At 40.0% G+C, this 26,346-nt stretch overlaps 1 protein-coding gene across 1 annotated transcript in view; it reads right to left on the bottom strand.

The window, feature by feature from the left end:
- Positions 1–25,962, bottom strand: part of dnah10 (dynein axonemal heavy chain 10) — a 226,809-nt gene extending 200,847 nt beyond the window's left edge. Inside the window, exons 1-27 of the mRNA XM_053229195.1 lie at positions 25,639–25,962; positions 24,789–24,905; positions 21,515–21,633; positions 19,573–19,681; positions 19,353–19,468; positions 18,651–18,873; positions 18,393–18,550; positions 16,295–16,525; positions 14,326–14,516; positions 13,715–13,913; positions 12,920–13,114; positions 12,659–12,829; positions 11,328–11,504; positions 11,037–11,207; positions 10,032–10,183; positions 9,200–9,351; positions 7,688–7,852; positions 7,400–7,607; positions 6,042–6,198; positions 5,470–5,949; positions 4,283–4,441; positions 4,085–4,201; positions 3,864–3,966; positions 2,604–2,782; positions 2,283–2,494; positions 637–793; positions 313–546 (exon numbers count right to left, since the gene is read on the bottom strand). Of these exons, the coding sequence (XP_053085170.1) occupies positions 313–546; positions 637–793; positions 2,283–2,494; positions 2,604–2,782; positions 3,864–3,966; positions 4,085–4,201; positions 4,283–4,441; positions 5,470–5,949; positions 6,042–6,198; positions 7,400–7,607; positions 7,688–7,852; positions 9,200–9,351; positions 10,032–10,183; positions 11,037–11,207; positions 11,328–11,504; positions 12,659–12,829; positions 12,920–13,114; positions 13,715–13,913; positions 14,326–14,516; positions 16,295–16,525; positions 18,393–18,550; positions 18,651–18,873; positions 19,353–19,468; positions 19,573–19,681; positions 21,515–21,633; positions 24,789–24,905; positions 25,639–25,864 (4,878 nt within the window). The 5' untranslated portion in view covers positions 25,865–25,962. The remainder of the gene's footprint in view (positions 1–312; positions 547–636; positions 794–2,282; positions 2,495–2,603; positions 2,783–3,863; positions 3,967–4,084; positions 4,202–4,282; positions 4,442–5,469; positions 5,950–6,041; positions 6,199–7,399; positions 7,608–7,687; positions 7,853–9,199; positions 9,352–10,031; positions 10,184–11,036; positions 11,208–11,327; positions 11,505–12,658; positions 12,830–12,919; positions 13,115–13,714; positions 13,914–14,325; positions 14,517–16,294; positions 16,526–18,392; positions 18,551–18,650; positions 18,874–19,352; positions 19,469–19,572; positions 19,682–21,514; positions 21,634–24,788; positions 24,906–25,638) is intronic.
- Between the last annotated feature and the right edge of the window lie 384 nt (positions 25,963–26,346).

The raw sequence follows: 26,346 nt of genomic DNA, 5'->3' as shown, positions 1-26,346 counted from the left end.
AAAAATAAGATGGAATTTATAATATATAAAATTCTGTAAAAACAAATACAGCAGAAAAACACAGTGGAATATTTAATATGTAAAATAGAGTAAATTTATAATTCAGAAAATACAATAAAATTACACAATATGTTAAGAATTTATAAAATAAGTAAAGTAAATAAAATGTAATTTATAGTTTGAGAAATTCTCTGAATTTTCTAATCAGAAATACGACAGAATTTTTAGTGAAAAAAATACAGTAGAATTTATACTTTTATACGATATTCTATATGAAGTTATATTTAGGATAATTATCCTGTATTTCCTGACCTCGATGACCTCGCTGATGAGCGACAGGCTCTTCTCCCACTGCTGGATGGTGGACAGGAACGGCCCGATGAAGCGGCTCCCCGCCATGCTCTGCAGGTTCATGGCATTATCGTCCAGGTTCTGCAGGATCTCCTCCACCGAGCCCAGGATGGAGCCTCGCTCCTGCGTGCCTTTAAAGTAACGCTGCACGGTGAACTTCATGTTCTCCCACGTGTCCACGACCTCCTTCACACCCTGTATGAAACACACACGGAAAAATGTCTATAAGATACACAGACACACAGAAACCGAGACAGGACGTGGATCTGTAGGAAACTTCTAGACCTTCTCTATGCTGAGCTCTTTGACGGCCGAGTTGACGATTTCTCCGATGACGGTGCCGTGTTTGTGGAGCTCCATGGCGAACATGTTCTCCAGCGTGAAGGTGTCTGGGTTCATCTCGAAGCTGGTTTCTGTTCGTGCCATCAGCTCCTTCCAGTGCCTGAGACAAACAAACGGCGTCAAATCCAACACTCAGATCTAGAAGTACTGAAGTTCTGCTTCAGTGATGCTGATTCTGTGCTGATTTTTTTTATTAGTGCATCATTTTTAGTAGAAATCCATCAAAATCCATTTTTAAGACCTAGAAAGGGTACAACATAAAGTTTTTTTAAATATCTGATACCAAAATGATTATTATTAATCAATCATGTATGTCATAGAACATTTTAAGTAGATCTGTTTATGTTGATTGCTCCTGTGTGCTGCTAGCGATGAACTCCTCGTCTTTGTGAGTTTTATGTTTAATATGTTACGGTGTTTAAAATGGCCGACCCGAGAGCACAGAGGAGTATCTGAAAGCACGATAATTAAAAATGCATTGCATGTCAACTCATGAGGAAAGCGTAGACACTGACGTAAGGAAGTGTGCGTGTCTCAGTGCTCAGTGCTCAGTGCTCGCTGAATTGAACTGCTCTCAGTTTCTCTGCACACTGGCCAATAGCTTTATTCACACAATTCACAGCACCTTCAGGTCACTTTAGAAAGATGCGGGAGTTTTTTCCTGTTTATATTTTCACAGAGCATAGTTTGCAGTGTGGCTGCAATATGTCCAGATCATCTGTTCATTACCATGACAACGTACACTATACATGGTATCCGAGAATTTCTACAAGTACGAGTACAAGTAAATAAGCACTGTATAGAACCGTTACTCTATACCAGTATCCCTAATTTTCAGGAAATCATTCTGGAAGTAAAATATTATTATATAAATAATATTTTCTCTTATACCACTGCTTGGTTGAATTCTAAAATCTGATTGGTCAGAAGGTGTGCATTATTTTTATTGATATAACAGCATGACTCATGAAACATGAAACAGTTTCTATGGTAACAGCTCATACACAGTGACTTGTACGGCGGAGGCAGTGCATAATCTAAGACTAATAATAAACAGATAAAGATAAAACCTGTTGTGTTTTAACATAGAAAAACATATAATCGTTGATGTGGTGAAGTTTTTATGTTAGGAGAAGTTTGTTTAACATTTATGGAAGGAGTCTACAGCAGTGCTAGTGCTTTGTACGTTTCCAAGGACAGAGGAGTTCAAGCTTTTTGGTTTCTGGTTAAAATGATGAGAGAGAGAGAGAGAGAGAGGAGGAGAAACTGGTGAGAGAAAGAATGTGCTGCCATATCGTAACTGAGAACAGGAACTAACTTGTCTCATGGACGTTCCACAACATTAAATGTAACTATAAACCATTAAACTGAGCGATGAAATGTTCATTAATAAATTAAACAATGTACTCTTTGACAAATCGGTGTGATATAAACAGAAAAAACATTCTAGTCCATTCAAAAATAATCCACTTAGGCGTGGTTACGCTATCACACCACCCCGGTTGGTGATTTTCACGTAACTGCACGGTCTGTTGCACGTTATTTCTTATGTATTTTACTTGACGCTCAGAATATTCTGCAGTTTTAACCTGTCTCTCAGGGACTCGTTCTTCAGGTCCAGCAGCAGCGGCAGAGACTCTTTGAACTCTTTCAGACGTCCCTCCAGGAAGAAGGCCACAGGAAGAGCTCTCACGTCTTTAGACAGCTTCCTGAGGTTCTTAATGAAACCCTCCACACCTTCCTGAAGCAGCTGGATGTTCAGGTTCACCCACAGAGTCTGAGACCACTCTGCCTTAGCAGCCTGAAAAAAAAAAAAAAAAAAACAGGGATGTGGACAAGTTTGGGTTGATTTTTAAAGTAACTCTATATTACAGTTTGTCTACAGAACAAAACAGAATGGCGTGAAGGACCTTCTGTTCCTCGTAGATCTTGTAGATCTGGCTCAGGCCTCTCATCTCCTGCTGTACGTTCAGCAGTTCTGGGTACATGGTAATGGGAAGGTCGAACAGCTTCTCAGCGTTGGCTAGCTCCTGACGACTCGCCTCTATCTTAGCCAGATCTGCCTCGTAAGTACCCATAACCATCAATCCTGGAGATTTTCAGATAAAATATTCAGGATTGCTACTAGATTAAAACAGATTTTATTCCAGAAGGAATCTCAATATATTGCAAAGGCATCTACAGCACCATTGACAACATAAAGATGAGACACGGGAATATATTTATGAGCATCATGCAGTTAGTAGCCTATGCAGATCCTAAATTTAATATATATACATGTATACTTAATATATTATTTAATTTTAGGTACATCTATAGATACTCTATAAACAGAACAGATGAATAGGTCAAATTCTTAAAATGCAAAATACCAATTTTTCACCAAAACTCCTGCATTTTATTTACGTCTTTGTAATATGTACTTTTTGATGCCTTAATTTGTCTTTTTTACCAAAATGAATTTTTCCACATCTATTTTGTTGTCTTGTGCAACAAATCTAAAGCTACAGATTAATTTGTGTGCAGAAATGCCATGTGGTGCAATAAATCCGGAATATCAGGATTATCTCTGGATAGGAATCGTCACTATGGAGGTGTAAAGGTGTATTTAGGTGTAAAGATTTTAAATCTGATCGCTCAAACCGATAGATGATATAGTCAGAGAGCAGCACACTTGACAACCAACATCCCTCTAAAAATATTATAAAATATGTGGCACATAGCTTCTGTGTTCCTCTGAGTTCAATGAAATTAGTTATGCTAATTTGCTAATTTGCATATTAATTGTGATTCCGCGATCAGACTTCATCACTACGAGTGTACAGTGGAAACAAACAGAGGGTTTTAGAATTAAAAACAAAGTCTTGAATATCTGGAATATTTAATATTAATTGAATATTTAATGTTAATCGTCATCACTGCCACCTGTGTCTAGTTTCCTCGTGTGTGTTTAAAGTTGCCCCGTTCCTCAGTTTCTCTGCTTGGTGTTTAATGTTGCCAGATCATCGTGTCTCGAAGCTTCGTGTCTTCGTGTCCCTGCTTTGCCTGTTCTCGTAGTGAAACCTTTTTTTCCTGAGAATCTTTTTTGGTGGATCACTTCCTTGAGGAGTTTTTTACACACGCAAACCTTTAGAAAATCAGGGAACATGTGTGTGTGTGTGTGTGTGTACCTTTCTCCAGGTCGTCTCCTACAGCTCCCGGTCCGTGCATGCTAAAACTCTCGGCGAAGATGGACAACTCCTGCTTAAACTGCTCTATCTGCTCCATGGTGATCTGATCAGATATGAGTTTGTGGATGAGAATGAATAATCGTATAATTCTATAATCTGCGCTGTAAGATATTTTTAATGATACAGTATAATCAGAGGCTGAGCGATTTCAGAGAGCTCACTTTGGTGAAGGTCTTCTTCACTTTGCCCAGACGGCGATCCACCCGTCGAGCCTCGGCGAACACGTCTCTCCACAGATCCTCGATGCGGGCCACCAGCTGCAGCTCGTCCTCCGCAGCCTGTGCGGTAAATAAATCCAAATCAATCCAGCATCTTTTTTTTTTTTTCATCATCTCCAGATGAGAAACGGTGGATCTCACCTGTATATTGTACATGGCCAGAGTCCTGTATCTCTCCTGGATGTCTCTGTATCTCATCTCCACTCTCAGAGACATGTTCCGGATGTTGGAGATTGTGCCGAGGACGAACTTCAGGTTTTCCAGCGTGTCAGGAGACGTCTGTAGATGGTCTGACAGTTGCTGTTTACAGTGACATAAAAACTCTTAAATAGGTTCAATTCAGTTTAAGTCAAATCGATTTCAAACAAACAATATCCCTTTTGGTTAGCGAGTGTTTATTAGTTCATTAGCAAGCTGTAAATCGCATACTAGTTTAATAAACTATATGCTAGAATTGTAGCACGTGGTTTAGGACGTAGCCTGTGTCTCACTTACGATATAAATAGATATTAATCAGTACGTACGTAAGGAATAAAACAATCTGTGTCATAAGATTATAGTTACCACCCCACAGTCTATTACTTTCCTATAACAGCACGTCCCCAAGTGTTTTATTCCTCTTACACCTCTACAATTTGAGAACGCTAACATTTTACATTTATTTGAGAACGGAATATAGCTACGAATATATATATAATATAATACGAAACGGGTTTTCGCTTACGTTATGGCAGCTATAAACAGTCTTTCCCTCAACAGCCTCTCTTTTTTCCTCACTCATCGAGTTAATAAGACAAAAAACGCAGCTCGTTATTCACGTTACCGCGAAACCGCAAAGAAGCGTAAACTGTCCTGAAGATACAGCTACAGAAGTTACAGTTTAACCTCTGACTGTTAGAAAAGCTGACACTGGAGACTCCTTCCGTAATTGTTAAATAAACTTCTCCTTACAGAAAAAACTTCACCAGAGCACTGATGAACTACACCTTTTTATTTTTTAAATCAGATTATCTGGAGCTTCCGCCGTGTTACTGAATGAGCTGTTACTATAGAAACAATAACGTATCAGAACGAGCGCATTAATATAAACCTTACAGCTACTACGCAAGCCATGCAGTTATAGAAAATGAATCAACACCTTCTGGGGTATTAAATAATTGATTCAGTAGTTCAGTAAATTAAATAAATGATCATTATTAAATTTTGTTTATATAGTGCAAATGTGCTGTGTTTCCTGACGAGAGTATGAAATAAAATATATTTTAAAAAAATCAGGGATCATGGATCTGATCATCTAATGATCGATTTATTAATTTTTTTAAAATCACCTGGAACTCGCTGCGCAGTGTGTATAACTCCTCCCGGGCCGAGTCATTGAGTAGCCTGCCCAGTGACGTGACCCAAGCCTGAGCGTTCTCCAGCACGGTGCGTCCCAGAGGCTCCAGGTTCAACCTGATGATGTGTTCGTCCTTCACCAGCGGCTGCTGCGCCACCTCCCGACTGATGTTCAAATAGAACTGCAGCTTTTCGTCGTAAATCACGCACGAGGGCTTCTTGGCGGCGAACTTCTCCAGCATGATGGCCTTGTCGAGCTTCCACAGGGCGCGGTAGCGTCTCCAGCGATTCAGGTAGCGGGTGACGGAGCCGAGGAGCCGCTGTGTGTTCTGGGATATGGTCATGGCACGCTCGTTCACTTGCGGCAGCTGGCACACGTCGCTGTAGAAGCTGAAGACGAACGGCTCGTCCTCGCCGTCCACGCGCTGCGGAGGACACTCGATACACGTGCCTTGCATCCAGCGAATGAAATGCTACGGGGTTCATAGTTAACAGATTTATTAATAATAATAATAATAGATTTAATACAATGAAGTTAAACAGCTGAGCAGAGAGGAGAGATTACCTTGGTGCTCTCCACACAGTCCCTCACACACTGCATGATCAGCTTGTACACCTCGTTGCTTTTGGGGTGGAGCACGATCAAAGGAGCGGAGAGGATGGTCTCGATTTGGAACAATGGGGCGGAGCCCAGCAGGGCGGAGTTAAACACCTGTAGGTTCCTTGCCACACACACACACACACACACAAAAGTATGATGAATCTTGTACATATTTTCACTTTGGAAATTTAACTTTCTAGGTTTTAGACTGTGAGGGTTTTTTTTTTTTGCGCAGCTGCGATTTTTGGTGCAGAACACGAGCAGTGTCGTCAACGCTAACATCAAAAACCCACGCGATAAACTTCAAAAGAGTTTACTGTAGGATTCTCCAAACTCAGCCATTTTATAATTACAAAGAATATTAACATTGATATGTAAATCTAATTGATCTAATCTTCTTAATGTTCTTAGTGTCTGGTTTCACAATAATACTAACTATTATTATTATTATTATTATTATTATTATAGCATTTTATTTTACCCAGTGACACTGTACAGATATGTCAAAAAATATAAATGCATATAATAATAATAATAATAGTAGTAGTAGTAGGTATTATTATTATTAATAAATAATATTAACAAATATATTAATAAATAATAATTCATAGAGATTAACAATTAAAAGCAGAATTCTCTACACGAGGCCATTTTAAACGTGAATTAAATTTATTAATATTTATTTTACTTAATGTTAGATTTAGGATATTTATATTTTTTTAGTTTCTGTTTAAATACTACTACTACTACTACTACTAATAATAATAATAATAATAATTTAACATAAAATATGAAGTAATAATAGTAAGGCATTGGATTGAAAAACATCTACAATAACACTAAAAGAAAAAAAGAAAAAAGAAAATAAAATTGCATGTATTTATACAGTAACTCTGAGATTAAAAACATAAGCAAACTAAATAGACAATAAAGATGAGGTTTAATTCATTAATTACATGAATTGAAATAAAAATTATAACAGCATAAGAAGAGCAAGTATAGAAAATACTGTTTTCTGATTGGCTGAAAGGTGTCTATTGCATTGTAGTGAATCAGTGATCTGTGATAAAATGTTACAGGTGTTGAGTGTGTAGCTACAAATAAATACTTATATTTAAAGCGTGTTTTTTCCCTTAAGTACCCTCAGTTAATGAGGAGCTAGATAGCTAGCCAGAATAAATAATGTGACCGATAAATACTTTAAAAGGTTACTTAAATAAATTTGTAATGATTGTGCTCCTTTCACGTAAACAAAGCCTCCATTTCCAGCCATGATTGACCCGAATCTTTTAAATGAAGTTATCCTTCAGTAGTAGACTCACTTCAGCACCATCTTGGTGAGCGAGTCGAAGACTCTACGCTCCCAGTACGCGTAGTACTGAGCCATGTGCTTGGCCTTGCCGCTGCTCGTCTGCGTGGTCAGACACTCCATCTTGGTGAGCAGAGGTCGGATGGCTGAGTACTTCCTGCTCAGCAAGCGCACGTCTTTGGCTCTTTGCTTCTCCACCAGCTCACAGAACTCCTTCACTCCTTCACCCACAAACACATTTCAAATTCTTAATCATGATTAATCAGATTAAACGGGAATGAGAGCTTGGGCAGCTCGTTACCTGGCAGCTCTCCTGCTCTTTCTGGTTCGGGGAATTTAAAAAGATTCGCTGACTCGATGGCATGAAGCTTGGCGTCTATGTCTCTTTCATTCTTCTGGATTTGGTTCAGCAGGGACCCGAACTGTGCGATGGCCTGGTTGGCCTTGACGATGAAGTCTGACAGGCCTGAGGGACAGGAAGGATGAAAACAGCTGTAAGGGTCCACGGCTACGTTCACGTTTCAAGATTACGAACGTGATCGACAGATCAGATGTGAGCAAACACACCGAATCGTATCTGCAAAGAAGCTTGGAATGTAAATGTAGCCAAAGTGGCTCGGGTTTGAATTGAAAATAATCAGATTTTGATTTGAAAAAAATCTGATTTTTGGGTCTACGCCGTCTTGAAAAAAAAATCCTGTCACATTAAGGCAAAAAAATAACATTTGTATCATTTCAACCTTGTAATGTGAATGTTGTAACGTGTATAAAACCGTTTGGTTCATATTTAGTATGAAATTCATATTTAGTATGAAATTATAAACTCGATCTCAATTTAGAAAACATCAAGAGGCAATTCCAGCGGTTATGGATGTGACATTTGCATCCCACTGATTCACAAAATGTCTCACAGCACAGACAAGCTTAGGATCAGTGAGTCAATTTGCACATGCTGTCATTCAACCTCTTGAGAACAACGCAGACAAATCTTTAAAAAAAAACATGTATTGATTTACGTGTTTCAAATAAATAGCGATTAATCAGCGTTATGGATTTGACATCAAACAAACAAAGTTTTTGCAGGAGAGGACACGTTTTTGTGGAGGTGAGAATACAACAATCGTGTAAAGTCCGAGACCATCTCCGTGAGATTGATCCTAAATTGGCCCGAATGCAGGAAATGAACCAAATACGGCGTGTGTTTTGGGTTTGCGGACGACGTTTTTCTGTAAATGAGACGTGAGCCAGAGGACGAAGCTAAGTGTTTCAGAAATGCGAAGTGACGTGAGATTTTCTTTTTCCAACAAACAAAAAGAGAAAACAAACAGTCGATGCGATTCATAAAATGTTTTAAACTAGTAATTTCTATATTTATCTAATATACGCATTGAGTGCGGCTCCGTGTTCTCCGTGCTCGGGTGATTTTTATGATTTCTATGTGCACTTGGCAAAGGATTGTTTACTTTTTTTTTTAACGTATTTCTAACCAATGAATGAAGGAGTTTTCCTCAAAGCGTGCGTTTTACTTTCAGCTAACGTTCGTTTAAATTATATGCAGTGAGAAAACACACCAAATCAAATAGCAACAAAAAACAAAAGTGATCAGTTTCACTCTGATTTGGATTCAGGACTAATAGGAGTGAATAAAATAATTCTACTTTTAGGAATACAGTGTTAAGAAAAGTAGTTTAATGTTAAAAAGTAGTTTTTTTCCTGTGCTCACAGCTTTTTGGTGACATTTTTGCGACTTGCCCCTAGCTGCAGTTTATTCCCTGACACACGTGAGATGAGGTAATGATGTGATTGTGGATACCCAGAGAATTCAGAGTTAATCGTTTATATCCGGCGGACATCACACTCTTCAGTTCCTGTATCTGCGTGGCCATCAGGAAGAACTCTGCGTCCTGCAGACGGTCCATCACAGATTTGTAGTGGTCCGTCAAACTGTCCAGTTCATCCAAATGTCTATAAAAACAAAAGATATGTTGAAAGAAAACAGGCTCAGTGTGATAGAGAGACGGTCCGATAAACAATTTACTAATTATTATATACTATAAATAGTTTTACCTACATTTCATAAAATATTATTGGTGAAATTATGGATCTAACAATTAGAGAAACTACTTATCTTTTAACATTTGCATGAAAAAAAAACCCTCTGCTATATAATTATAACATTTTCTCTAGAAAAAAAAATAACGGCACAAATTTTGGCATACTGAAAAGAATGTATTCTTCACCATAATGTTTCAGCAAAAAATAATTCTAGTGGTGCAGATAATTTTGAAACCAAATTTAGGCAGATGAGCTCAGAATATCATTATTTTTTTCCTTTGTTTTTATAAACAGTGTCGTTATTATTAAGTTAACTGTAACATTTCAGCCTAAAATAAAAAAATAATAAAAAATTCAGATACCTACAACCTAAATACATCACTTAAATATTTCATCCAACAATTGATTTAGTAATAAACCAGCAAAATTATTTGCTCTTCCACAGATAATCTTTCTAGCTGAAGACTAATTCAGTGGTTGATTGTTCCACAGCTTTATCGTTATTAATAGATATTATAAACTATCTGACCAAGAAAGTGCAAAAAAAAGTGCTATGTGTGCTGTAAATTTTTTTTTTTAAAAAGTCCTACCTGAGGAACTTGTCCTGAAGCACAGCCACGAGCCTGACCTGTTCAGGTATACTGAAGCCCAGCTGCTCAAAGTACCTGGCCTCGATGATGATCTCCTTCAGCTCCAGGCCAAAGTTCACCACAAACCGCACCCCCGTCTCCTGGTCCTGATCCTGAGAGACCATAAAACAATCACACCACATCACCAAGATCATTATTTATTCAGCATCTGTGAATAAGAATTCAATCGCTAGGAGTCGTATTCAGAATTCTGCGACGTAAGCTCAAAAGTTATATCAGTATTTATATTGGGAAAGTTCCTGGTATTCAGTGTCGGGTTACACAGCTGCTTATGTGGATTTTCTGAGCTCCACATTCAGATTATGCGTGTAGTTCGGGGGTTTTCAACAGCAGCGTCCAGACCACCGCCTTTAAACACAAGCGCTCACTTTTAAACCCGGAAAAAATCAGGGATAGAAAATACGGACTAAATAAGCAAATCATTTTATTTCTTTTCAATTCCGTTCAATTTGAGTTGACACGTGTGTGTGTTGATTTCATTCAGTGCGTTCTCCTGTAAAGAAAAGCGCTCATGTGCTACGCTTACAGAGAAACATCCACTTCATTCATCATTTTATCCATAGAAGATTCACTCCTTGAGATAAGAAATGTCCTTTAATGTTCTCTGTGTGAAAAAAAACACAATTTTCCTGGACTTTAAATTGACGATTATTAATCAATCAATTAATAGTTTCAGATTTATATATTTAATATTGATCTCAACTGACATTCCACTGTGTCTTTCAGTGTATTTAAGGCCAAAAATATAAATTTCAGTGTGACATATTGTGGTTACATCAAACTGCCAGATGGTGGCGCTGGACTTGATACTGTTCCTCACTCGAGCCGATATAACACACGAAAAACACGCTTCATCTCATCATCTCATCATCTCATCATCTCATGCACTTGACCTGGATAATCAGTCTCAGGGTAAAAGTTGTTTGGGGTCTGCGAGTTTCTGACCTCGGGCTTCGCGGCGTCTCCGCAGGCGTCGCCGGAGCTGTTCACCATGAGCAGGACGTTTCTCTTCATGAGCACTTCCAGCATCTGCACCGCCTCCTCGTTCCAGCGTTTGTGTTTTTTTATCTCGTAGTCCCGCATGCTCTTGCCCACCTCCAGAAACTTTGCTTTTGCCTGTCAACACACACAATCACACAGATATGTGACATCAGCACATAGTTTGAGATTGTTAATAGTCTCACACACACACACACACACACACACACACGCGTTATATTTAACAGTTTAGCTTACAGCTATGCCCTGTTTGCTCTGCAGCATTTCCGGCACTTTCTGGAAGCGTACGATGGTGTGTTTAATGCTGTGAAACAGACCGCGCACCCAGAAGATCGCTCCTGTCACGGGAGCCTGGTTATTATTCAGAGGCGGCTTGTCTTTGTTCTGGACAAACATCTCGTTTATGACGTCCACCTAGAAAAAGTTAAAACAGTAAGGACAAATTTAAAACTCTGGATCATAATACCTGGGATTTTCACCTTCACACAAATATAGTCGATATCTGAGACAAGTTTGGTGTCAAAGGTAGTTACGTAGGTAGTCACACCTCAGATGTAACTACAGACATCAGTGCTATTCGGATATACAAAATTAAAACAGCGATTTAGCAGAGTGATAAATTCGCACACGCATCATGATTTCACGATCTTCATTAAATTGTGAGCAATACAAAATAATAGAATGTGCTGGATCAAGTGCTATTTTATAAGCTGCAGGTAATTTGCATAACCTGAATGGCACACCCACATCTCTGAATACACTAACTTCACATGTAAATATCAACGTAACCAAGGTAACCACCATTTCAGTACAGAATTGATGCAACTATTCAATTACAAGCAAATAATCTTTTGAGGTGAGTGCATGATCACGTTAGTAAGCGAAAAAGCGACAGGCGACTACGCAAAAATTTCTCAATTCTCGGAAAATTAGGTATGACACTACACTGTAAAGCGACAAATCCAATCGATTGGCTTGAACGATTCCTCGAACCAATCCTTTGGCGCGTGTGGTCCGACGTTTCTTTAGTTCCCCTCTCACATCTTTAGTTCTTACCTGCGATTAGTTCCCATTTACAGTTTGACGTCCAAAGATGGAAGAATAGCTGTGTATAACCATGGATTTATCTTATCCTGTCATATACGACATCTCATTAAATGTGTATAGAGACATTACGAAGAAAAACTAAAGCTTGGCAGGAAGTAGAAGAGATCGTTGGTGCCTCTGGTGAGTTTACGTAACTGCTACAGGTAGCTCGCTTTGCTAGTCTGCCAATGAAGCTAGTATGAAGCCAAGCACGTAGCTAAATGTAAATCAAATAACCAATTTTCACACTGATTAGTGCATTTAGTAAGTTTTGTATTACTAGTTAGCTTTAGAAGCAGTATATAGCTACTACCATTTCTCACCAAAACATTGGCCAGGCCACGCCCACAGCGCTACAAGGCTATATTGTATTTATATTGTATTTATGTTACATGTCTTTTATGACACCATACACGCCTTGGCTGATCACGAAATTTCATTTTTGTCGCTTTTAATGCCAGATGTTTCAGATGTTCCCGCACCTCTTTGCAGTACTGGACCAGAATGTCGTTGAACTTCATCATCATCTGATTGTTGAGCGCTTCTCTGGAGCGGATGTGTTTGAACTTCAGCAGCATGTCGAAGGCCACAGACGCTGAGCGCAGGGTCTTGAAGGACTGGTCGATGAAGTAAATGGCTTCTCCTTCAATAGCCTGGATCAACAGAGAGGCAACAGGGTGGAGTGATTTAAACAAAACAAACAAATCCTTTCATAGAGGATTTAGACGTATTCATGACCTCACCTGAACTTTTCTCTGGAAGTCCTGAATGACTTTTTTCCAATTTTCCATCTTGCAAATGTCAAAGGGGTCAAAGTCCAGCTCCTCGATGGGCACGACCAGGCTGTCCACCCTACGCAGCACGTCGTCGATACGCTTAGGCTCGCCCGTAACTTCCTTCATCTCCGGCCCAAAGATTTTATAAAAATCCTCCAGGGTCTGTCGGTTCAGAAGGTTAACACTCCGAGGTCAAAGAATGAAATAAATTGACAAGTTTGGACAAAAATAACGTGCTAATTGTCTTGCATTCGAGCTACAGCTCTAGTTTGCTAACAAACATGGAAAGCTTATAGCTACCAGTTTAGCATGTGCAGATCATCGCTAGGGGCATGAATCTCCCTCCTCAGACGATACGATACACATCACACAACACGTGGTATAGTACGATATGATACCAAAACGATACAGTTAAATGAGTAAGTCACATAAGTGATTCACAACTGATCCGTGTAGATGATTCGATTCGGGTTCTCAGTTCAGTTAAATTTGAGTCTTCGGGACTTGAGACACGGAACAGCTCCATAAAGCCGACTGACGAAACATCACATGTGCAGTTCGTACGATGCTAAACTGGTGGTCTTCTATAGTCTTACTTGTTAGCTACATTGGCCATGTACTTAAAGAAGCGAACTTCACACACCAAATACATCTAATCTAATAAACTACACTGGAGATAAAGGTGTAAATGTGTAAGTGGTTTTTCTCTGAACTGTCACTTTAAGCACAACTGTTATTCTCATGTTTTTTTTTTTTACAAACCTGCAGGACGTCGTAGAAGTCCTGACAGACTGAAGCCATGTAGTCCGTCTTCTCAAAGAGCCTCTGGCGGTCGAACTCCCAGCGCGATTCCCTGCCGGACTTTTCGATAACTTCTCGAACCGCAAAGTAGCAGGACTTCCACTGGTCCAGAACCTGCCTGCCATCTAGAACTTTGGCCTTGGCCACATTACGCTTGTCTCTGCAGTAACAGACAATGAAGTAGACTTTTTTTTTTTTTTTTTTTTTAACTAAAGGATATTTATAGTATTAAAAAAAATTCCCATGCATGTAAATGCCAGAACACAAAAGCTAAAACAAAAAAAACTCATACAAACATCTTATTGTATTTAAAATTTGATTTCAGTGAATAAACACAATATAGTAGCAACAATGTTGATCCTCTTACTCATAAAGCATTTATGATAATAAAGCATTTATAACCTCACACGAAGGCCCTGATTAGGTCTTATTCCTGATTATTAGTTCATTTAAATCTCTTAGTCCTCGTTATTTAGTCCTAACGCTTTGCAAACTTTCAATCTGCCTTGTTTTCTAGTTCTCATTTTAACAAACGATCTTGTTTAGCATTAAGCTTTATCGTGCTAGCTCACTTTAAAAGCGTGCGGACGTCGATGATACAGGCGACGCGCTCGCACAGCTCCCAGACGATGCGGTCCATCAGGGCCATCATGCGCTGATCCGTGTTGTAGTGGCTGGAAATGATCCATATCATCCTCAGCCCCCTCATCAGCGGTGCAATGGTGTCCAGGATCATGCTGAAGTTCACCGCCGTGGCCAGGTTCTGGTGTGAAATATAAACACAGTTAAGGCAGGAGTACTGAACACCGATCAGCGATCAGTTACGCTGTAAACGACCCCCTTTATAACGACGTTAGACTCGTTAAGCTAACGAGCACCGCGTCCCATTTCTGGAGCATTTCTAACTTTTTCTAAGATCTGTCTTAGACTTCTTTCTCAACACTACAAACATTTTTTTACTTTGATACAGACATTGATTATATCATTACACATAAAACTATGGACCTGCTTCTTTTAGGGTCACGGAACGTTAGAATGGAAATGACTGATCATTTTTGTGCTTTAAATCAATCTTGCAATGATACATTTTTTCATCACATATTACTTTTTGCACTTTTCGTTAATAAAGTGTTCTGTGCAATGAGCACAGATATATATGTCTTAACACTTTCCTATAATTAGACCGACTTTGCTTCAGTAGGATGTGTTAATGTGAAGCTGAAAGGCCGAACCGCAAACGTGATACACACGCGTACAAATATTCAGTGCTTTAATATTCAGTGTTTTAAATCACTGTTCGATTATAATTAACATAAATATTATTTATAGTGTTAGATTTTACACTTTTTAATGGTTTTTTTTTTCCTAATCAAAATTTGCAGCCTATTTTTTCTCTTTCAAATGAAACCCAAAAATTTACCATTTTCAGCTGAAATATTCCGGCACCATTCGTAATAAATATAGCCAACTGACATTATATCCTTATTTAATGATTTTATGACGTTGATAGATTTTATTTCACATTCACAATGAAATCTAAAAAAAATCCATTTTCCGTGACAGAAAGCGAGAATGCCGTATCGGCGGATATTTCAAGCGGAGGGATCAAAACACCGGAGCGAGTGTCAGTCAGGTGTTGATTGAAAGAAAAGAAAACTGCGGTTTTCGGCATACTTTTGTGTTCCAACGTTAAAATGCGAAGCTCCTACGCCAATTGTGCGAAGTTTGGCAGGTTTGAAACGATCATTTAAATATTTATTTTTTGGTATTTTTGCCCATTGCTGCCAAATAATTAACTGAAGGTGATGTATTAAGTACGACACATTCCACAAAATATTAAATTGAGTTACTCAAGTTACTCAATTAGTGGCGAAAACATAATAATCTCCTTCAGCAGAATAATTTGTTGCCTTGTCTAATTAAAAAATAACCTTAATGTCACCTCAGCGGCTCTGTAAAAAACAAATACAAAGCTGAGTATATCATTTTGATTGTTTCTAAGAATGGAAGCTCAATTATATTAGCTTCACTATCTCTTCAATCTCTTCACCTTTATGTGTTATATACTAAAAAATTTTTTAATTTTAAGATTGGTAATTAAAATTTTTCCCACTGATAACATGATCCTTAGCTCATATTGCAAGTCATTTGTAAAACGCGCATGTGTAGACGTGACTCATCTACTGGCCTAATACAGTATTTTAACACACTGTCTGCTAATTTAAATAAGAACTACTAAAAGTACTGAAAAATTTCCTACATTTTTGCTATTTATATACATCTAAAATGAGTAATTGTCTATTTTTCGTGTAAATGTGATTTGTTGAACAGCTATTTCGTTCTCTTTTTTATATTTATAACTGTTAGGAAATAATTTTTGAGAAATTTTCTAGGACATTTTTCACAAATTACACCAAAGAACCAGGTACTGATTTATTAGATCAGTTGAACTTCTTTCATCCATTATCCAGATGTTTTCCGGAAATCGAAAACTCAAAACCGAGCTGCTGCGACGCCTCTGCGTCAGAAACTGTGACTCACCTTAAAGTACCTCTCCACGGTGCCGAGGAAGCGCACGTTCTCCATGGCCTCCACGTGGTACAGGTTCAGCTGGGTTATAGTCTCGTTCAGGTTCTGCATGGGGTCCAGGTCGGCTCGGCTCATCAGCTCCAGGATCTTCTTCACCACCGGCAGCTTGAGCTGCTCACACAGACCACTGAGCACAGCCGCACGCCCACGCCAGAACTCCAACTCCGCCATCGGACCAGGGGCCTGGGATCAGCACCGAGATCAGACACAAGCAAAAAGGCAACCGTGGAGGGAAATAAATCATTAAGCCACGCCTCCTACTCAATATCCTAATATATCATCTAAAATATAGTAGTAACTAGATTCTCATTTCTGAAGGAAATATCCAGAAAGAAAGATAGAAAGAAAGAAATACATAATTTAGAGGAGAAAGAAAGAAAGAAAGAAAGAAAGAAATACATAATTAAGAGAGGAAAGAAAGAAAGAAAGAAAGAAATACATAATTAGCAGAAGAAAGAAAGAAAGAAATAATTAAGAGAGGAAAGAAAGAAAGAAAGAAAAAAAGAAAGAAAAACAAAGCAAAATTGAAAGAAAGAAAGAAAGAAAGAAAGAAAGAAAGAAAGAAAGAAAACTAAATAGAGACTGAGAGAAAGGCAGAGGAAAAAGAAAACGGGAAAGTTTTTTTAATAATGGAAAGACACAAAGTGAGAAACAGGAAGGAAAAGAAAAATAATTAGCAGAAGAAAGAAAGAAAGAAAGAAAGAAAGAAATAATTAAGAGAGGAAAGAAAGAAAGAAAGAAAAAAAGAAAGAAAAACAAAGCAAAATTGAAAGAAAGAAAGAAAGAAATAACAGAAGAAAGAAAGAAAGAAAGAAAGAAAGAAAGAAAGAAAGAAAGAAAACTAAATAGAGACTGAGAGAAAGGCAGAGGAAAAAGAAAACGGGAAAGTTTTTTTAATAATGGAAAGACACAAAGTGAGAAACAGGAAGGAAAAGAAAAATAATTAGCAGAAGAAAGAAAGAAAGAAAGAAAGAAAGAAATAATTAAGAGAGGAAAGAAAGAAAGAAAGAAAAAAAGAAAGAAAAACAAAGCAAAATTGAAAAGAAAGATGGGAGGAGAAAAAAGAAATTAGATGTAAATTAATAAATATGAGAAATACATGGAGAGAAAGGAGCACGAAAAGAAGTATTCATCTTACAGGCCCTTAAATAAAGACTGTAATAAAGACTTAATAAACATTGTAATAAGCTCTGTAATAAACATTACAAGCACTGTAATAAGCACTGTAATAAGCATTACAAGCACTGTAATAAGCTCTGTAATAAGTACTGTAATAAGCATTACAAGCACTGTAATAAGCTCTGTAATAAGCATTACAAGCACTGTAATAAGCTCTGTAATAAGCATTACAAGCACTGTAATAAGCACTGTAATAAGTACTGCAATAAGCATTACAAGCACTGTAATAAGCACTGTAATAAGCATTACAAGCACTGTAATAAGCACTGCAATAAGTATTACAAGCACTGTAATAAGCACTGTAATAAGCTCTGTAATAAACATTACAAGCACTGTAATAAGCACAGTAATAAGCATTACAAGCACTGTAATAAGCACTGCAATAAGTACTGTAATAAGCACAGTAATAAACATTACAAGCACTGTAATAAGTACTGTAATAAGCACAGTAATAAGCTCTGTAATAAACATTACAAGCACTGTAATAAGCACTGTAATAAGCACAGTAATAAGCACTGTAATAAGCACAGTAATAAGCACTGTAATAAGCACAGTAATAAGCACTGTAATAAGCACAGTAATAAGCACTGTAATAAGCACAGTAATAAGCACTGTAATAAGCACAGTAATAAGCACTGTAATAAGCACAGTAATAAACATTACAAGCACTGTAATAAGCACAGTAATAAGCACAGTAATAAGCACTGTAATAAGCTCTGTAATAAGCACTGTAATGATCTTTATAATAAATACTGTAATAGATATATATTTACAGATATGTACAGTGATTTATTTGATATGACTGTGTTGTTCCACTTAAACCTTTATTTTGTATTTATCTTGTTATTTCTCGAGGTGTTTCAGAGCAGACCTGTGGTTTCTTCTCTTCCTGCTCCTCGAGGATGATGGTGATTTGGGTTTGCCAGTTCATCACAGACTGCTCCAGCTTTTCGACCACCTCCTGACTGGCCAGCAGGATCTCCACGTCCTGGTCCAGGTCCAGCTCGGGGATGTGTAGATGATTCATACCTACAGCGGGGGATTAAAATGAAAAGGTCACAGTGAATAAGTCGTGTGTGTAATTGCTCTCAGGACTGTAACGGAGCTGATGGAGGTTAGTTAAACTCACACTGAAGCTCCTGCAGGGTTCTGTCTGTAAGGCCCATGTACTTGTACGAGTAGTTAAGGAACTCGTCCCGGATCAGGGCCGTGCTGAAGGGTTCTGTTGGTGCCGGCTGGACTTTAGTTTTCAGCTCAGCGCTCGCTTCGCCGACGTCAGAGCTCAGCGCCTCCTGCTGGTAGCTTCCATTGGAGAGCTTTATCTGGCCCACTGAGAGCAGCGGCATGTACACCTGTTAGACAGCAAGACCATGATGCTAAAATATAATCAGAAAACATGACTGACTGCCTAAAGCCTCTAACTGCCCAAAGCCCCTGACTGCCCCAAACCTTATCTGCCCCAAACGTTGACTGTCCCAAACCCTGACTGCCCCAAACTCTGACTGACCCAAACCCTGACTGCCTAAACTCTGACTGCCCCAAACCCTATACTGCCCCAAACCCTGACTGCCACAAAGCCCCTTACTGCCCAAAGCCTCTGACTGAAACAAACCCTGACTGCCTCTGGGCTAGACAGGACCCCAGAGTGCCATATTCATGCTGGACAGAAGAAGCCCCTGACTGCCCAAAGCTCCATGCTGAACAGAAGAAGGTCCTCACTGCTCAAAGTCCCAAGATGGATAAAAGAAGTTGTGATATTTAGCACTGAGCAGATTTATTTATTTATTTGTTTGTTTGTTTGTTTGTTTGTTTGTTTTATCCGGTCACATACATGCTGGAAGACGTTCCTGAACATCAGGAGCTGAAGACCGTTCATCATGCCGATCTCCAGCAGCTTGGGCATCAGCTCATTCGCCTCGTTTATATCCGCTGGCTCGATGATCGTCTCTGAAACACACAAACAGCATTAAACTCCATTCCCGCGTGTTTTATTTTTCAGAACCACCAGAACCAGAATGCTTTTTTTTTTAAAAATACTTATCATCACTGACCGTTGGTGTTTCTCAGGAAGTAGAGCACGTTGGACTTCATGAAGTTCTTTGGGATGTAGTTCACTGCTACATGCAGCTCCACATGGTACACAGTCTGTACCTCAACTCTCTGATACGACAAGAAGGAACAACAGGAGATCCACTAAGCGACAGATTAGCAAAGACAAAACGCTAAAATGGCTGATGTTAAAAAATTTAATACAGGAAGAAGCCCCTGACTGCTCAAACTCCCAGACTAGACAGAAGACATCCCTGACTACCCAAAGCCCCATGCTAGAACAAAGAAGCCCCTGACTGCCCAAAGCCCCAGACTGTACAGAAGAAGCCCCTTGCTGCTCAATGCCCCATGCTGGACAGAAGAATCTTCTGACTCCAAAGCATCACGCTAAATAGAAGAAGGCCCTCATTGCCTAAAGTCCCAGGCTGGACAGAAGAAGCCCCTGATTTGTCAAAGTCCCACGCTGGACAGAAGAAGCCCCTGATTTGTCAAAGCCCCATGCTGGAGAGGAGAAGCACCCAACTACCCTAAAGCTCCAGTATGGACAGAAGAAGTCTTTGACTGCACAAAGCCGCAGACAAAATAGAAAACAGCCCTGACTACCCAAAGCCCCAGGCTGGACAGAAGAAGCCACTAAGTTGCAAAAGCCCCATGCTAGACAGAAAAAGCCACTTACCACCCAATGGCCCATGATGGACAGGAGAAGTCTCTGACTGCACAAAGCCCAAGAGAGAACAGAAAACACCCCTGACTACCCAAAGCCCTGTGCTGGACAGGAGAAGCCTCTGACTGCACAAAGTCCCAGACTAGACAGAAAACACCCCTGACTACCAAAGCCTTAGGCTGGACAGAAGAAGCCCCATTCTGCCCCAAGTCCCATTCTGGATCAAAGAAGTCCCTGACTGTCCAAAGCTCCATGTTGGATAGAAGATACCTCTGGCTGCACAAAGCCCCAGACTGGATGGAAACACCCAGACTGACCAAAGTCTCAGGCTAGACAGAAGAAGCCCCTGACTGGCCAATACCCCAGGCTGAATGGAAGAAGCACTTCAATGTGACATGAACAATTTAAGACTAGCTATTTTTCTTAGCTGCTGTGTTTAAACAGTGACTATAGTTTCTGTCCACAGACTGACTCTGATTGGCTGCTGGAAGCCAGAGAGAGAGAGAGAGATGGATAGAGAGAGAGAGAGAGAGAGAGAGAGAGAGAGAGGAAGGGAGAGAGAGAAAAAGAGAGAGAGATAGAGAGAGAGAGAGGGAGAGTGTGTGTGTGTGAGAGAGAGAGAGAGAGAGAGGGAGAGAGAGAGATGGAGAGTGAGAAAGAGAGAGAGAGAGCAAGAGAGACAGAGAGGGAGAGAGAGAGGGAGATAGAGAGAGTGAGACAAAGAGGGAGAGAGAGAGAACATGAGAGAGGGAGAGAGAAAGAGACAGAGAGAGAGAGGGAGAGAGAAAGAGACAGAGAGAGAGAGGGAGAGAGAGGGAGAGACAGAGAGAGAGAGAGAGGGAGAGAGAAAGAGACAGAGAGAGAGGGAGAGAGAGAGAGAGAGAACACGAGAGAGGGAGAGAGAGAGAGGGAGATAGAGAGAGTGAGACAAAGAGGGAGAGAGAGAGAGAGAACACAAGAGAGGGAGAGAGACAGAGGGAGATAGAGAGAGGGAGAGAGAAAGAGACAGAGAGAGAGAGGGAGAGAGAGAACACGAGAGAGGGAGAGAGAGAGAGGGAGAGAGAAAGAGACAGAGAGAGAGGGAGAGAGAGGGAGAGACAGAGAGAGAGATAGAGAGAGAGAGAGAGGGAGAGAGAGAGAAAGAGAGAGAGAGCACTCTAGTCATAATAACACACTATACATTTAATGTGTGTAGTGTTTTATAGCAGGTGTATTATCGTGATATTAAACACTAAACATTGAGCACAAAAGCAGAAAATAAAGTTGTCAGTGATTATTACAGTGACAGGAAGCTCATCCACTTTCACTGGTTCTAAGGTTCCCTCGGTGGAAATGTCCTCCGTAGGGCACAGAACGTCCCTGCTGAGGCCTTCAGGTGACTTTCGCCCATTCGTCATATCTTCAGTCGGCCAGAGACAGGAGGAGAAACGACAAAAGGAAAAAAAAGCAACATGAGAAAGTACTGTACAAGTTAAAATTGGTAATAACTGCTCTATGATTATATCTACAAACCTGTGTAGCTTATTCATCTCTTATCTCATTTACTGTCCATTTTCTGTAACCATAGCAACGCAGTCCTAGCTAGTATCGGCTAACTAACTAGCTTAGCTTACTCTGTAGATAAGATTAATTATTATTACTTTCTCTATGACAGTAGCGCAGGTTTATATGGGTTTATATTAATGCGTTCATTCTAATACATTATCGTTTCCATAGTAACAGCTCATTCACAGGGAGGATGCGCCACGTTAACGGATTGAAAAACGTGTGTCCTCGTTGAGGAGACGTTTATTTAACATGTATGGAAGGAGTCTCCAGTGTCACAGGTAAACACTGTAACTAAGTTTTCCGACGTCTTCAGGACGGAGGAGTTTACGTTTTTTTTCGGTTTCTCGGTAACAACATAAGAAAAATAAGAGACACCAGTGAGGGAACGACTGTTTATAGCTGCTATAACGTAAGTGAGAACAGGAACAGGAACAGGAACTAACTTGTCTCTTGGATGATTCACAACATTAAATATAACTATAGATTGATTAAATGTTTGACATGTCATTCTTTAATAAATGAATAATGGTAATTATTGGTAAACTGCTGTGGTATAAGAGGAATAAAACACTTTGGCACATGCTGGTATTGTCATGGCCCAGGCCAAGCTCCTTTGTTTTCCTGTTTTTCCGCCTTTCTCGTCTTTCCTGTGTTTGTCTCTCCGTCTCGTTTTGTTATGTGTGTGTTATGTGTGTGTGTGTTATGTGTGTGTTATGTGTGTGTTGTGTGTGTGTGTGTGTACGTGTGTGGGCGTGGCGCTCCACTTCGTGCCTCTTCTGGGTTGAACAAGTTTCAATTTCAATTTTGACATTGTCACAAGGCAGCTTTACAGAAATAAACAAATTAAAATAAACCCAAATAAATTATAAATATGGAAATTTATGCCTAATGAGTGAGCCAGAGGCGACGGTGGTGAGGGAAAAACTCCCTGAGACGACACGAGGAAGAAACCTTGAGAGGAACCTTGAGAGGAACCAGACTGAAAAGGGAACCCGTCCTCATCTGGGTGACTCCGGATAGTGCGATTATAAATCATTCCCTTCTATAACTGTGTACTACATGGACAAATAGTGCAGTTGTGTAACCAGTAAATTCATCACAGTTTTCACAAGACGTCCCTGACTGCCCAAAGCCTCTGACTGCCCCAAAGCGCCTTACTGCCCAAAGCCTCTGACTGCCCCAAACCCTGACTGCCCAAATCGCCTTACTGCCCAAAGCCTCTTACTGCCCAAAGCCTCTTACTGCCCCAAACACTGACTGCCCAAAGCCTCTGACTGCCCCAAACCCTGACTGCCCAAACCGCCTTACTGCCCAAAGCCTCTTACTGCCCCAAACCGCCTTCCTGCCCAAAGCCTCTGACTGCCCCAAAGCGCCTTACTGCCCAAAGCCTCTGACTGCCCCAAACACTGACTGCCCAAAGCCTCTTACTGCCCCAAACCCTGATTGCCCCAAAGCGCCTTACTGCCCAAAGCCTCTTACTGCCCAAACCGCCTTACTGCCCAAAGCCTCTGACTGCCCCAAACACTGACTACCCCAAAGCCCCTTACTGCCCAAAGTCTCTTACTGCCCCAAACCCTGTCTGCCCCAAAGCGCCTTACTGCATAAAGCCTCTTACTGCCCCAAACCCTGACTACCCCAAAGCCCCTTACTGCCCAAAGTCTCTTACTGCCCCAAACCCTGACTGCCCCAAAGCGCCTTACTGCATAAAGCCTCTTACTGCCCCAAACCCTGACTACCCCAAAGCCCCTGACTGCCCAAAGCCTCTTACTGCCCCAAACCCTGACTGCTCCAAAGCCTCTTACTGCCCCAAACCCTGACTGCCCCAAACCCTGACTGCTCCAAAGCCTCTGACTGCCCCAAACTCTGACTGCCCCAAACTCTGACTGCCCCTGTGCTAGACAGGACCCCAGAGTGCCATATTCATGCTGGACAGAAGAAGCCCCTGACTGCCCAAAGCCCCAAGCTGGACAGAAGAAGCCCCTGACTGCCCAAAGCCCCAGACTAGCTAGATAATTCCCCTGACTACCCAAACCTCCAGGCAACGGCAAAGCTGAACGCACCTGCAGCGTATATAAAGCCCGGTTCTGCAGCCGCTCATCGCCAGATCGTTCCGGTTTCCAGAGCGATATCAGCGATTAGCCCTTTCTCGTGTTCATGTTCAGCTCGTTGTTGCTTCGTGTCTGTTCCCCGTGTAATCCTGCTTCCCCTCCTGAGCTCCAGGTCCACGTTTCACCCTCTCTATCTCCACTCCACTTCACTCCACTACGCCCAGCTTTGCTTCACCTTCCCTGTGGCTCTCAGACAAAACATCCGACTCTCACGCCATCGACTGGAGTTCAAGCCCTGGCTCTGACTTCATCACACGTTCCACCTTCACTTCCTTTCCAATAAAACCTGTTTAATCTTCTGTGTTCAGCTTCCCAAACCTCCTTGTTGGTTACTACAGTGATGAGACTCGTCTTCATCACACCTCCCTGTCGTTAATTACTCAACCAAGACTCATGTTCTCGTCCATGTTTTTTTTTCTTCTCTCTTGCCTCCCAACCTGCTTCCTGATTGGTCGAGAGGTAAAAAAAAAAAAAAAAGCACTTCGACAAACGCCACTCTGTGCTTTGATCAATAATTTAATTTTTTTTCAACTTTAGAAGTTGACCAATAAAACAAAGACACAAGCAGCCACGCTTTTTTTTATTTTTTTTAAAAAGGCTGCTACAGGATTACAGATAAATCGTGTGGTGGTGTTTGAGAAGACAAAACAATGTGAAAATTGTAATTTGTAAAGATTTTGAAACTAAAATGGCTGCAGGTGCTGTTTGTGATTTGGTGCTAGTTTGGTGGTTTGGTGGTTGTTCCAAAAGTCCTTCTAGACCGAAACCAACCTTTTTAAAAGCAACTTTTAGCTAAAAAATTTAAATTCTTTGTAAATTCAGTGTTGCTATGCAACCAAGAAGCGCTATATCCTTGCTTTTATGGCTATTTTGCTCGTTACTCTACGCATTTTCTTACTCTCTGTGGGAGATTTCTCTCTCGCTGAGATGAGAGTCTCGATCGGGGGAACAGCAGATGAACCCTGATTCATCTTGGCTTCGTCTTCTTCAGGATCTGGAGCTTCTTTTGGCTTTTCTGGTGAAACAAATAAACTATAAAGTATGCAGAGATATCGGACTGAGATGCAGGACTGTTCATATTTCTACAGTATGTTAAAAAGAAATTTCCAGGAGTTGATATAAATTCAATCTCGTTAACTAATTCATCGTTAATTATATCTAGAAGTTCAGAGAGTTTTTTTTAAATCATGTTTTTGATTATTTATGATAATTTTATTTATGTAATAAATAATGTACTTAGCCATTATCAACTCTATGCATAGACATTCACTTTAATGACTGAATGTTTTCTGTAATTCTGTTAGTTACTGATATTATGTGTATTTCCCAAAATGACATTTTTTTAACCAATTTTTGTTTTAAAAAAACAGGAACATTTACAACAAATCAGCTCATAAAGTTCATAAAGTCAGACTTTTACAGTATATATATTGTTTTTTTTTGCTTAATATCTTTTTATAAGTTACATTTTGTCCATATATGATGCAAAATACACACTTTTGCTCTTAATAGTTCTATAATAATTATAGAATTTGGATACAAGACATGCAAAGCATCTTAAACATGCAAATTAGCGCATGCATATTCAATGAGCTCGTGCGTGCGTCATTTGCATATTCCGCCTCCATTTTGATTACAGGATATTATACTGAAGTACAGCAATGATTAGTAGATAATAATAATGATAATAATAATAGGTGTTTTGGAACCTTATTTGAGTAAGTTAAGTGAATAAAGCGTTTGTGTACCTGTAGGAATCATCACTTCCACTTCTTCTTCCCATATTTTCTTAAAAAACAGCAGTGCTGAGCTGAACTCCTCTTCAGTCACCTGGTTTAAAAACTGCAGGATTTTCCTCTCCTCTTCTCCATCTCTGCGGCTCAGCAGCTCCTCAAAACAGCCGGGTTCCGGCAGGTAAAAAGCCGCAGAAACTCGCTCTTTAATCCACTCCAGCCGCGGGTCGTCCAGCGCCATTTCACTCTCGCAAACTCTTCTTCATTCAGACGCGTAAATCAGCCGCTTCTTAGTTTATTAGCTCAAGACGCTGAAACAGCTGAGGCTGAAAGTTTCACGTTGCCATGGAAACCGCCCGCGCGCGATGTTCGTGACAGGTTCGTCCCTCTACGCGCACACGCGCACGGTGGCATGTCAAAATAAAAGACCTACATTGGGTCCCCAAGGAGCTATTTGAGGGCCAGTGTTGTTGTTGTTGTTGTTGCTGTTATTGTTATTGTTGTTGTTGTTGTTGTTGTTGCTGTTATTGTTATTGTTGTTGTTGTTGGTGCTGTTGCTGTTGCTGTTGCTGTTATTGTTATTGTTGTTGTTGTTGCTGCTGTTATTGTTATTGTTGTTGTTGTTGGTGCTGTTATTGTTATTGTTGTTCTTGTATTTAAATAAATAAATAAGTAAATAAATAAATAAATAGAAATACAAGATTTCAAGAATGAAGTCGTAAT

The sequence above is a fragment of the Pangasianodon hypophthalmus genome, chromosome 24 (genome assembly GCF_027358585.1).
Source record: "Pangasianodon hypophthalmus isolate fPanHyp1 chromosome 24, fPanHyp1.pri, whole genome shotgun sequence".
Taxonomy (NCBI): Eukaryota; Metazoa; Chordata; class Actinopteri; order Siluriformes; family Pangasiidae; genus Pangasianodon; species Pangasianodon hypophthalmus.
The sequence above is the reverse complement of the archived record's forward strand: the minus strand, read 5'-3'. Positions and strand labels throughout refer to the sequence as shown.